This window comes from Lagopus muta, chromosome 6 (genome assembly GCF_023343835.1).
Source record: "Lagopus muta isolate bLagMut1 chromosome 6, bLagMut1 primary, whole genome shotgun sequence".
In the NCBI taxonomy this organism is placed as follows: domain Eukaryota; kingdom Metazoa; phylum Chordata; class Aves; order Galliformes; family Phasianidae; genus Lagopus; species Lagopus muta.
Window position 1 is genome coordinate 5,593,889 of NC_064438.1, and position 12,688 is coordinate 5,606,576.

Genomic DNA, 12,688 nt, shown 5'->3' on the forward strand with positions numbered 1-12,688 from the left:
TTTATTATTTTAAATTTATTTATTAAATTTATTTTATTTAAATTCATTATTTTAAACTGTCTTTGCAGCTCTAGCCTAGACAAGGAACAACGATTTGCAAAATACCGTTTTAAGACAATGCCATGTTTTAATGATTTTACAGTCTTTTGCAGCATGTCTAGTTTGACACACAAGGTACTTATTTACATTAAAAGCAACTACTTTAACATAAGTAGAAGATTCTTCTATAAATTTGTCTTTGGCTGCAAAGACTGCAGAACCAGAATAACATACAAAAGCTGACAGATTATTAAGAAAGTGGAAATCGGATGGAAAATAGTTCAAAGCTGGATGACTAACTACTTGTGCAACCATACTCTGAAATAGGTAGGCTTTTGCATGACAGTTTTTACACAATGCACTGAATCAAGGCTGCTATTCCTGTAATCTCAGTCTACATGGAATTCATTAATAGATGTGACTCTGTAAACAGCAGTTTTCTTAATTGTCTTTATACTGAGCTCATTAAATGGGAATTGCCATTGTAACTATCACAGTATTTTTCTTCTGTTACTCTTAAGGTACCAGTGCTTGTTACTTGTATTTGAAATCTGTTTTGTCTTTTGTCAAGGGAATAAAACATATCACCATGTTTTTTCATTAAAATTTTCATAGTTTCCAAGTAGGAGACTTTCCATGTAAACTGAGAGGCACTTTGCAGGTTTAAACAAACAAACAAACAAGTTATCACTTCATTGTTAACTTTTCATCGTTTTCCACTTGACATCTTTGGTGTTGTTTCTGGCCAATTGATAAACTGCATATCTGTAGAGTTATTTTCACATATGTAAGAGTAAGAACACTTGCTTTGCAATCTTGAGTCACCATCTGAACTGGCAAAATTATTTTTGTCTCTTAGATATCTTGTATCTGCAGATATTGATGAATAACAGGTAGGGTTTTTTTACTGCATGTCAGCTGGCACAATTTTACTTCCTGAAATCAAACACACATAATAATTTGCAATGTTTGATATGGCATACGAAACAGTATTGTTAACATAACTTTTACTCGTGGCAGTAATTTATATTAATGCAGAAGCTACAATGTAGAGATTATAGGGTTTTGAGAGTTTTCTTAACATGACAATAATGTTCTTATGGTTGACTATAGTTCAAAGTTACAGAGGTTATCACTGCATTTTTAAACATATCATTGTGATCAAAAGTTAATTTTTTTCTTCTTTTTGTATCAAACTTAGACTAATTTACTGAGTAAAAATGCAGAGTTTTCCTTCAGATGAACTCAGTAGCTCACTGTATACTGCTTAGAACAAAAAACCAAAGTAGCGAAAAAGCTGCTGATGATGATGATGGAAGCACATCTTCAGTACTAAAAACATGAATCTGCAGTACCAGTAAAGAAATGAGCCTGTTGGTTGTATGTCAATAGCTTGTAGGCCCTGAAATCAATAATTAGGAAGAAATTAGGACTGTGTGACTTAATTAATGAAATATTGGTTTATTTGTTCTGTTTTTTTGTTTGTTTGTTTGTTTGTTTTAATGATGGTAGTCCTCTTTGATTTGCTTCACTAGAAATGACTGTGTAGATATGGTTCTTGTGAGATGTCTGTCCTCTATTCTTATTGTGCAATCCTTGCATACACGTAAAAGTGATCAATGAAGGCACAGCTTCATGGCTAATTTCTTTTCATCCTGTGTTTCCTATATTAATAAACTTTCTGACTACTGTTTTTTCTTCATTAACATTACAGAAGACTTGTGCCTTGAAAGATGGCGATATAGATCAATAAGTACTGGGTAAAATATACATTGCCTGTTTGTTTTTTTTTTTCTATGTGTGCTATATTATTGGTTCAGTTTTTTAATGTAAAAAATGTTATTACATGAACTGAAAGCTCAGGTTTTTCTTCCTTGCAGTCTTAGAAGAGTGAGCTGCATGCTCAGCTTATCTACATCTTTCAGAGGTGGAGTTTAGGATGATGCCTAGCATGTTGCTTGGCCATGAATTGAGAATATGGAGTTTTTTGTGAGGGGTAGAGACATCTCTTGGAATAGTCCTGAGGGACCAATGTAGGAGTATGTTAATGGCAATTCACTACCATTAACTTCTGAATTGTGCAAGTGAATTGCTTGGAGTCACTATGTTGGCCATTCAGTGTGCCAAAAAAATGCTCTAATTTGCTATGTCCCATGTGGGTAATAGTATAGTAGCAAAAACCATCATGTTTGAAGTAATGTGTGAAAGTTCGCACTCATAAAAAACAATACAATTTCATAACCACCAAATCCACATGTGTATGAATGTAGCCTGATATTGCTTAATATCAGGTTGTGTGCCCTACAGTTCAATTCAGACAAAACAATCAACACTGGATAAAATTTCCGTGCATTTTTCTGACCATGGTGGTGCTACTGATTTGTAATTTGCAGGCAGTTACAGTAATCTGGGTACCACCTCTATGGAATACACTTGATCTACAAAGCTCTATGGAAAGGAGAAGTACAAACCAAATTCTCAGACAAGAATTCATGACAACATATTTGCTTAGATCACAAGTTTTTTCATTTAATTTTTTTTCTTAATTTGCCAAGAAACAGTGTGTGGTTAAGCTGAGACCTTACAGGATTTTCTATGTAGGTAACGCTAGTCCAAAGTCATCTTGGGCTTCTTTTGGGAAGCTGAACCTCATCTGATATTGCTGTGCCACTGAAAAAGAACCAAAGACTTGGGAGCAATAAAAATATGTCAAGCAGGATCCAACACTGGAAACTAACACTGCAGGCATGCATGTGAATTTATGAGTCCCTGCACTTGAAGTAAAGAATTACAATATTTTCCTTGATGATCCCACCAAAAACATGGAGATACTTTACAGAACCAAACAGTAGAGGGAGACAATTTTCATCTTCTTCTCTAGAAAGATAGAAACGTGTCAGAAAGATGAAGGAATACAATCATCATCATCAACCCAAGCAAATAAACAAACATGAGAAGATTGTTTGTTTTTCCTACTGTAAGTCCTATCATCCATTCCCTATCTTTTGAGTTACATTTGATTCATAGGTGTTCATAATTAGTACCAAACTGGTATCTCCATCTCTTTCCAAATCTCCTAGGGAACTGGTTATTATGCTGACAGGCATGCTGATGGACAGCATTTTTTTCTCTTCATCAACCTTCTAAGTGCATTTTTCACCTCGTTGTTCCGGAGGCTGTATATCAGGGGATTCAGCATAGGAATGACCAGGGTGTAAAATACTGCAGAAATTTTTTCCTGTTCCAGCAAGTATCTTGAACTGGGCTGCATGTGACTCAAACTCACGGGCCCATAGAAGAGTGTTACAGCTGTCAGATGGGAGGCACAGGTGGAGAAAGCTTTGTATCTGCTTGCAGAGCCCATGCTCAAAATGGATGAGAGGATGTAGAGGTAGGAGATCATGATAAAGAGAAGCGTTGACATAGCTACAATCCCTGAGAGGGTTACAAGCACCAGCTCATTGAGATGGTTGTCAGAGCAACTGAGTTGTAGCAGCGGGTTTGTGTCACAGAAAAAGTGGTTGATGGTATTAGGGCCGCAGAAGGACAATTGCAGTAAGCCACAAGTATGTACCAATGAGTTACAGAGTCCCCCTAAATATGACCCAACTGCCAGGCAAACACAGACTCTTCTGGCCATAAGAGTGGTATAAAGCAGTGGGCTACATATAGCGACATAGCGGTCGTAAGCCATTGCAGCCAGCAGAAATCCTTCTGTGGTCACAAACACAACAAATGAAAAATGCTGGCCAAGACATCCTGAGTAAGAAATAGTCTTATTCTCCACTGAGAAGTTTACTAGCATCCTCGGAATAAAAACAGAAGAATAGCAAAGATCCACGATGGACAAGTTAATAAGGAAGAAATACATGGGTGTTTGCAGCTGGAAGTCCATTGTGATCAAGATGATCATGCTGAGGTTGCCCATCAGGGTGATGATATAGATCAGCAGAATCATCACGAAGATTATAGGCTGTAGTTCTGGGCAATCAGTCAGTCCCAAAAGAATAAAGTAGGGGACCGTGGTGTGGTTGATTACTGTCATCCTCACCTCTGTAGAAGTTTAACTGCTGATGAGGTGTATGGTGACCTTAAAGCTAAGAGAGGAAGAAAAGTATTTCATGAATAGTCCTACCATCAAGAAGTGCAGAGGTTGAGATTGTGTAGTGGATCTTGCTTCCCTTTTGTGCAGCTGTGATTCTTTAGAACGTCCTCAAAACTGCAGATAATATTTTCTCCAATTAGACCATGCTCAGGGGGATAATAATAGTGAGATGCCCAATGATCCTTCTTTGGGGGACAAAGCAATATGCATCTGCAACAGCACAGATCCTAATTAATATCTTTTGTTGATGCTAAGTTTGACTTGCAGGTATCAGTGGTGGCTTTAGAAACACGCTAAATGCTGCATGAGTCCTGCAATTGCCTTTGTCTTTTCAGCTAAGCATTTCTTGATTACCTATTCACCAGGAAATAATTAAACTCACCAGAGTATATTTTGTCTGGAAGGGAAGCATCTCAACTAAACCAGTAGTTCTCTCTTCGGCCTATGAAGCACCCATTCTTTGTCAGTCACTAGGAGAGGCAGTCAGACTACCGAACTATTGAAAATGTTAACACAGACTGTGAGAAATGGCAGGTTTGGGTCTCTTTTATGACTAAACTAATGCAAATCCAAAGCTGCTTTCTAGAGGAGGGCACATGATGGGGTGCTCCTCCTTCTCATGACTGAACTTGTATTTTATTCAGAAGCCACTCACACAAAATATAAAAAAATGACATGGATTTTTAAATGTCTGGGTCTGTTGTTAGATCAGAGCAGACTTTCCCAGGCAATCAGACAACTATCATTTCCATGTCTAAATATAATCCAGACTTCCAAATCAACTAGGGTGCTCTTGCAACCCATGCATTATTAAGCAATGATGGAGGCAACTACTCATCCTATTTATTTTTCCCCATATTTGGAAGGGAGTGAGCAGGCTGGAAGCCTACGAGTAGGCTGAATTTCTCTCTGGGGAGCCTAGTCTTCTTCCATTAACCAAAAAAAGCAGCCGAGATGTTTAGATTGAATAGCCACTCCTATTTTTGTGTACAACAATTGCTCTTAATGGTAACCTGACCATCTTGCTCACATGGAAACTCACAATTTAGAAAAGCAAACAAGAAATAATGTTTTGAGGTCTCTAGGTGTGAAATTCAAAGAACGGTATTGTTTTCCCCAGTCTTTCTTGTGCATTCATACCTGGATTTTTTTAGAGGAGGTTGTTGGGATGTGCTTGTCAGAGCAGGGGACCTGTCAGGGTCTGTATGGAAGCTCTGTGCTAGAATTAGCAAGGACATACCTGGATTTTAAGGCTCCAAAACACTTCTTTCACCAATCCTGAACTTCCAAACACTCCAGCACTGCAGATGTCTGGATCTGCCTCTGAAGGATGCCATCACAACCTATGTCTGCCCATAGAAAGTCTAGTTCATGTCTAGTTTTCAGCTGGGTGCTCCAGGCTCCATCATGACTTTTTGTCTAAGTGACATCTCTGCTTTGTGTTTTTTCCTTAGAGAAGATGTGCAACTAAAGGAAACATCAGGACCTGCTACTGCAAACATTTGCTCCTTGGGCTCTTAGGAACTGAACAAACAACTGAGTCTTCTTTGGCTACTATGTTTCAGATCGAACACAAAGGACATAATTACAGTGTCCTCGTGGGAGTCCTCTAATAGGCAAACAGAGGTCTTGTCTCCCGCAGCTGCTCACAGTTCTCTACAGCCCCATTTAGGGCAAATCCTGTTTGCTTTACTAAGACAAAGGAATGGGGAAGGATGCTTTAGGAATATGTACGTTTGTAGGACACTGGAAAATCAGTAGAACACACAGGAACACAGACGTTTAAGTCTATTAACCTGGTACTGGTCACTTCTCAGTCAGTCTGCACTCTCATCCCCTCACTTGTGCAGCTGCGTATCTTGTAGAGCATAGGCATTGCAGGCAGAGTGCTGTTCTTTCTGGCTGATATGTCCTTTGGGTGGACTCAGTGTTCAATCTGTACCAAGAGCTCATGCTGGATGCCCTATAATGCGAGGGCTCATTGCTCTGGTTACTTGTTTTTCATACAGATGTTGTGTTGTGTTTGGATGACTGAAAGAGAATGCATGACCTTGTAATAATACCTGGTCACGCAACTTGATCCATCCTAAATTAAGATTAAATTCAGCTGGTGGAGAATCCATCAGAAGTAGAATGTTATACTTGGTTGATTACAGGCGCTGGTGAAAGCCAAGCAAAACATTGTGTAATTTCAGAAATGCCAGTTTCCGTGCCTGATTACGTAAGAGAATAGGTGTTCTCTTCTGGGAAATAACAAATGGAATATTTTACTGATGGTCTTCACCCAGTTGAGAATCACCAAACTACTCACATTTACAAAGTGCACAAGTTCCCCTGAGTAAGGAACCTACAGATGTCCACAAGACAAAAAGTAAAAAATTGTTGACAACACAACAGCAGACCAACACTAGTCTCATTTGAGAGACTTTTTAGCAGATAGGTGGAAAGCTGGAATGGATGGTTAGTGTTACTTTCACATTACGTTTCTCTCATTCAGGAAAGATCTGATTGCCTCTTTAAATGCCAGGAGCCTGAGGCAGAGAAAAGAAGATGTAAATACATTTCTGAAGAGTTCTGCAGGTGTAATAACAAATTCACAAAGCCCAAGAAGCGATCTCAGTTGGAAAAAAAAAAAAAAAAAAAAAAAAAAAAGTTGTATGAAATATGAAACAAAAAAAGCATTTGTAAAGTATTTCATGGAATCAGAGAACCGTAGGATTGTCTGGGTTGGAAGGGACCTTGAAGATAATCTGGTTCCAATTCTCCTGTAATTTCAGTCATTATCTTTCTGTTTTTTTCATAGCCCCTTTTCAATGATCTTCAGAAGCAATCTCTCTTTGATCTCTCTTGATTCTGCTTGCTTTTGCTTGCAGTCACCAGATGAAGACTTAGACTTCCTCCTGGAAGGAATGCTTCTGAAAAACATCAATCCTGGAAATGTCTTTAAATCTGTAGGGTTCCAGTGGTGGGGAGAAGGAGCTCTCACTGTCAGGTGCTGGCAAGATGTCCAGAATGTGTGCTGGAAAGCTAGACTTAGTCTGTAAGTAGGAAGCACAGCAAGGGGGGAACACAAGCCCTGTTCAAAGCTCTCATCAGCAGATCCCATCTGAGATGCAGCTACCTCTGCAAAAGCTTTAGTCCAGCTTCTGTGGACCAAGCTGGTAAAGAAATGTTTGGGATTCCTGTGCTCACAGTATCATGTAGCTGTTCAGGGCAAGGTGTCTTGCTCTGTTCTACAAACGGAATACATGAGGTTGTGCAGTATGCAGAAGACAGGTGAGAGAAACAGAGATTAATGCAATTTTAATTAGCTGTTCAACATTCCACATGCTGTAACGTAATAGTGTTTCCACTGATAAACATGAAATCTGAAAAGCACACAGCTACATGCAAGCTTTACTCACGGCCCCTTCAGAGACACAGAAGGGGGGGGGGGAATGTCAGTGTTTTTATGACTGTGGGTGAATTATTCATATTACCCTTCAGACAATCTATCTTTCTTCACTGCCTAGAAGGAAAGTGTATACAGATGATAGCCATGTCATAGACTGATAATGAGACATTAAAGACTACACGTTCACTATGGGAAAGCCTTCTAGTTTCCTTCTGCCAATGCAGATGAACTGGTGTCTGAGAAACATTAGCTCTGAAGATTGTCTTTGTCAATGTGGCAACTGGAAAGATGAGGCAGTAAGAAGACATAGGTATTCTCAAACATCTTCTGGAGTCATCTCCCTCTCTGCATATACAAGGAACAGGATGACTAAGGAGCTAACTGAGCATTAAACCACCTCAGAATAAGATAGATTAATGTGACTGTATAAGAATATCCTGCCTTGTGACTCTTCTTCTCTAGATGAATACAGGCAGAGGAAGTGGGGCTTTTCAGAGAAGGCTCTAGGAGTCTTCATTGTGGCCCTCCATTTCTTAAAAAAGCTTATAAAAAAATGGAGGACCAACATTCTATGGTGGGGAGAAGGAGCTCTCACTGTCAGGTGCCGGCAAGATGTCCAGAATGTGTGCTGGAAAGCTAGACTTAGTCTGTACATAGGAAGCACAGCAAGGGGGGGAACACAAGCCCTGTTCAAAGCTCTCATCAGCAGATTCCATCTGAGCTGCAGCTACCTCTGCAACAGCTTTAGTCCAGCTTCTGTGGACCAAGCTGGTAAAGATTCAGTCTCCAAGATTTCAACCAGTCGGAGCTTGTTCATTTTCCTGACTGAAGCTCTGTGTATGAGAAAGAAATCACACAGTGGTCCTCAAAGCACGCACTCTGCAAGCAAAACAACACTCCATTTTATAAGCCACTATCTGGAGTGTTTCCACTCGTATAATTGCCCATGTCTTATGCTTCCAAGGCATGTAAGATGGAGTTTCCTCCCTTTATTTCCCTCTTAGATAACTTGAGTCACCTTTTACGTTGCCCAGTTGCTATATTTTCAAAACACTCCCACATTGTTTGAAACCATGTAACCATGGTATGCCAGTAGTAACTCTTGTTTTGTATTAGTCCTTAGGACAGCAGCAGGTGATGATGACAGCAATCACAAGGAATAGTTAAAGCCTTGAGGTGTGATCAAGGTACCTACATCTGCACAGACAAAAATTCAAAATGTTGAGCATGGCAGGTCAACACGTTAGCTCTTTGTACAGTCCACAGAGAAAACATTCAACTTCAGAGACAAGTGCATCTAATCTGTTTTAAGACATCTTTCTGGGGAAGGATTACACAAATTTGAGTGTGCCCGTGTCTCTTCACTGGTTACAAAAATGGAGCAAGTTTTCAAGAGATATCCAAACATAAACATTTAATCAAGAAAGGTTAATCCCACATTAGTGTCCAAAGACTTCAAAGAGGAGACAGCTGACCCCTACGATGAAGAGCCTCACTAAGGCCTGAGTAAGAGGATTTATTTGTGTGTCTTTCCCTATGACACACCCTTCAATCAGCAATCTTCACAACGTGACTTTTACACGCTGATGTAAAAGATTCAGGAATCCAGCCATTTGTGGAACATTTCTTGCACGTGTAGAGCAGTGAGTTACAAATGGCCATCTAGAAGTCATATGCCATCGCAGCCAGGAAAAACATCTCAGTGGTGGCAAAAAGTGCAAAGAAGCCAAACTGTATAAGGCATCCAATGTACAACACTCTCTTTGACACCATTAAAAAGCTGAGCAGCATATTGGAAGTAGCAGTGGAAAAACAGCAGACACCTAAGAAGAATATACTTCTAAGGAGGAAGTACAAAAGAGTGTGCAGTTGTCTAGTTGGAGGCCTACCAATGTTCCCCAGGGGTCAGCGCCAGGTCTGGTCTTGCTCAATATCTTCATCAATGACCTGGATGAAGGGACAGAGTCCACCCTCAGCAAGTTTGCTGATGATGGAAATCTGGGGAGGAGGGGCTGACACATTGGCAGGCTATACTACAGTTGTACTAAACTGTACTAAACTTGGACTGACTGGAGAGTTGGACATGGAGGTTTATATAACAAGAGTGTGTGGAGAGTGCTGCATTTGGGGAGAGAGAACTGTGTGCATCAGTACAGGTTAGGGAATGACCTGTTGGAAGCCGTGCAGGTCTTTCCCTGTAGGAAGGATCCCTGGGGGTCCTGGTGGGCATCAGGTTAGCCATGAGCCAGCAGTGTACCCTTGAGCATCCTGGGATGCATTAAAACGTGTGCAGCCAGCAGGTCAAGGGAGGCTATCATCCTCCTCTACTCTGCTGTGGGGAGGACACATTTAGACTACTGCATCCAGTTCTGGGCTCCCCAGTTCAAAAAAGACAGGGATCTCCTAGAAGATGTCCATTTGAAGGACACAAAGATGATAAAGGACCTGGAGCATCTCCTTACGAGAAAAGGCAGAGTAACCTGGGTCTGTTCAGCCTGGAGAAAAGAAAGCTGGGGGGTGAGGGGGCGGGAGGGCAAAGAAGTGGGGGCAGGAGGGGGAGGGGAGAGAAATATGATAAATGTTCATAAATATCTAAAAGGAAGCGGGAGGCAAAGGAATGAGGCCAGGCTCTTCTCAGTAGTGTATAGTGAGTGGACAAGGAGCAATGGCCTAAAACTTGAACATAGGAAGTTCCATACGAACACACAGAAGTACTTCTGTACTTCTTTAGGATAATGGAGTACAGGAACAGGTTGACCAGAGAGGTTGTGGAGTATCCTTCTACAGAGATACTGTATATCTCATATCCAGACTCATCTGGATGCCTACCTGTGTGACCTATTGTGGGGTCACTGCAGGGGTTTGGAGTTGATGACCTCATTAGGTGCCTTCCAATTCTGCACCTCTGCAGGTGCAGAATTCTCTCTGCAATTCTATGATTCTGTAATTCTGTGAAGGCTGAGAGCCGTCTGTAAATGGATCTGATAAAGGAGGTCGAGGATCACAAGAAAGTCTATGGAAAAACAAAAGACTAGTAATAACGTGGGTCCAGTACAGAACGAAGTAGGTGCCCTGGTAGGTAATAGGAGAAACTCGGAAAGCAGAAATGATGGATAAAATAGAAATTTATAGTTATTCTGATTTCACAAAGACTTACTAGACCTCATGCTTCTCTTCAATTGTGTTCAGGGCAAGGAATGTCAGGATATAACAATCATCTCATTTGGTAGTCACCTACAATTTATATTTATTGCTCTAATAACCTCCTACTGGAAGAAGGGAACCAGTCCCAACCTGCCCTTAAAAATCCCTTTCTCTTGGACAAAAAAGATGATGAGGTGGAAATAACCTCAAATGCAAATTTATATTTTTCTGTCCAGATACAGTCAATACAATCAAAGCCACTTTGATACTGAGACAACTCATTTACGAGCAACAGCCATGAGTATTCATGAGTACACTGAGATCGTATACATCTTGGTGACATATAGACACCTTCATGTCCTGTTCCAAATGTTTGCTCTGTGAGCTGAGTCAAACCATGAGGCAGGATTGTACCCTCAACATGCCTCTAGCGCTGATTTTCTGGCATTGAGTGCAATGATATTACAGCAGAAACACGTTAATACAAAATCCATGTAAATCTATTCTCTTCCTTTCCTTGCCTTGCTCTGTATCTCAAGGCAGAGATCTCCACAACTCATCTCTATGTACAGAGAAGTTGCTTTTGTGGATGTGCTCGCCCCTCCTCTGTGATGCTACACTGAGCTTCTTGTTTAAGATCTGAGTGCCTCCAGTTCTCTCCACAATGAAGATGTGCCAAGGGGAGAGACTGACTTCACTCATCTTGCACTGAACATATAGTTGGACTCGCGAGTGAGAGCATCTCCACTGAGATTTCCCTGGGACAGAGTAGGGAACTGGGACCAGAAAAACACCTGCCACTCTCGTAGAGAGGAGGGTTTCTGCTCTTTCTACTTGTTACAGCATACTGTCAACCTGAAGCTTTAAAATGAAAATAATACCTCAAATTGCATCAGAAGTGAAAACAGGTGTGATGTTAAGGAATATTCATTTCATGATATATGGCACTTCTAGTGTGTGAAGTTAGCCTGAACAGAGAGAAATACATTCCAAGAACTGAATTCTGTGGTTTTCTAAAGCTATAATGACACCAGAGGGGAAATACAAAGATGAATTGTCCTTCCTTGCACTGATGTTCCTGAACCATCCAGGAGCCAATTTGGATGCTGGCGTGAGATGCAGCAACTTAGGACAAGTTTAATTATGCCTGGAGATATGGCCTCCACAGGCATTTCAGTTGAGCTAGGCACTGTGAAGCATTAAGTGCATTTCTTCTCCACAAACACTGCTATCCAGGTGAGGGATGGTTCCTCTCTGCTCAGCATTAGTGCAGCCTCACCTCAAGCATGGCTGTGGGAGCCACAATATAAGACAAAAAGCTATTGGACAGGATCCAAAAATAGTGAAGGTAGAGAGGCTCCAGAAGAGAGCCTTCCCCACTGGTAGCTGGCTCCATACGTTCATAATTTGGACCCCAGGTAGTCAGGCTAGTTAGCTGCCCCTTTCTGCAGGCTACAATTTAGAGAGATACTGAATACTGAGTTAACGCAGACATGTCACTGATACCATAAAAAACTGAGCACCCAACCTGTGTTGTACTGAATCAAAGTCCAAAATATTCCTTCTGAAGCGTCTGACCTCAAAATACAAAGGTAAAATGACAGAGAAATTTGTAAACTCTTATAACAATGCCTAGCCTCAATGGTTCATTTCATGCTGGTAGCCAGCTCTTCAATAGGTCTACGAGAGGTAGAGCCAGGCAGCACAGGCGAATTGCCTTCACCTGGGCTCCTCTGGATGACTCATTGCTTGCCTCAGGTGATCAGAGGTTCAGGCCGTGACTCAGCAGTTCCCATACACATTGTATGAACAGGTAATGTAATGAGAATAAAACCCCCAGAGCCTAGCCCTGTCTGCATTCCCATTGATATGGGCACTCTTCATGCATATTTACGATGAGCCAGAACTCACCTTCTCTTCTCTCCTGCACTGCTGAGCTAATTGTAATCTCAACTGAGTGATGTATGTTGCAAAACACTAGGAAAACCTGCTGCTGAATTAGAATA

At 40.9% G+C, this 12,688-nt stretch overlaps 1 protein-coding gene across 1 annotated transcript; it reads right to left on the bottom strand.

Moving 5' to 3' along the window:
- Positions 1–1,947: 1,947 nt before the first annotated feature.
- On the bottom strand, positions 1,948–4,084 carry LOC125694618 (olfactory receptor 1052-like). The gene is made up of 2 exons (XM_048948154.1): positions 3,171–4,084; positions 1,948–2,014 (listed from the first exon to the last, which is right to left on the bottom strand). The coding sequence occupies exons 1-2, from the start codon at positions 4,082–4,084 to the stop codon at positions 1,948–1,950; spliced, it is 981 nt and encodes a 326-aa protein (XP_048804111.1).
- Positions 4,085–12,688: the final 8,604 nt, after the last annotated feature.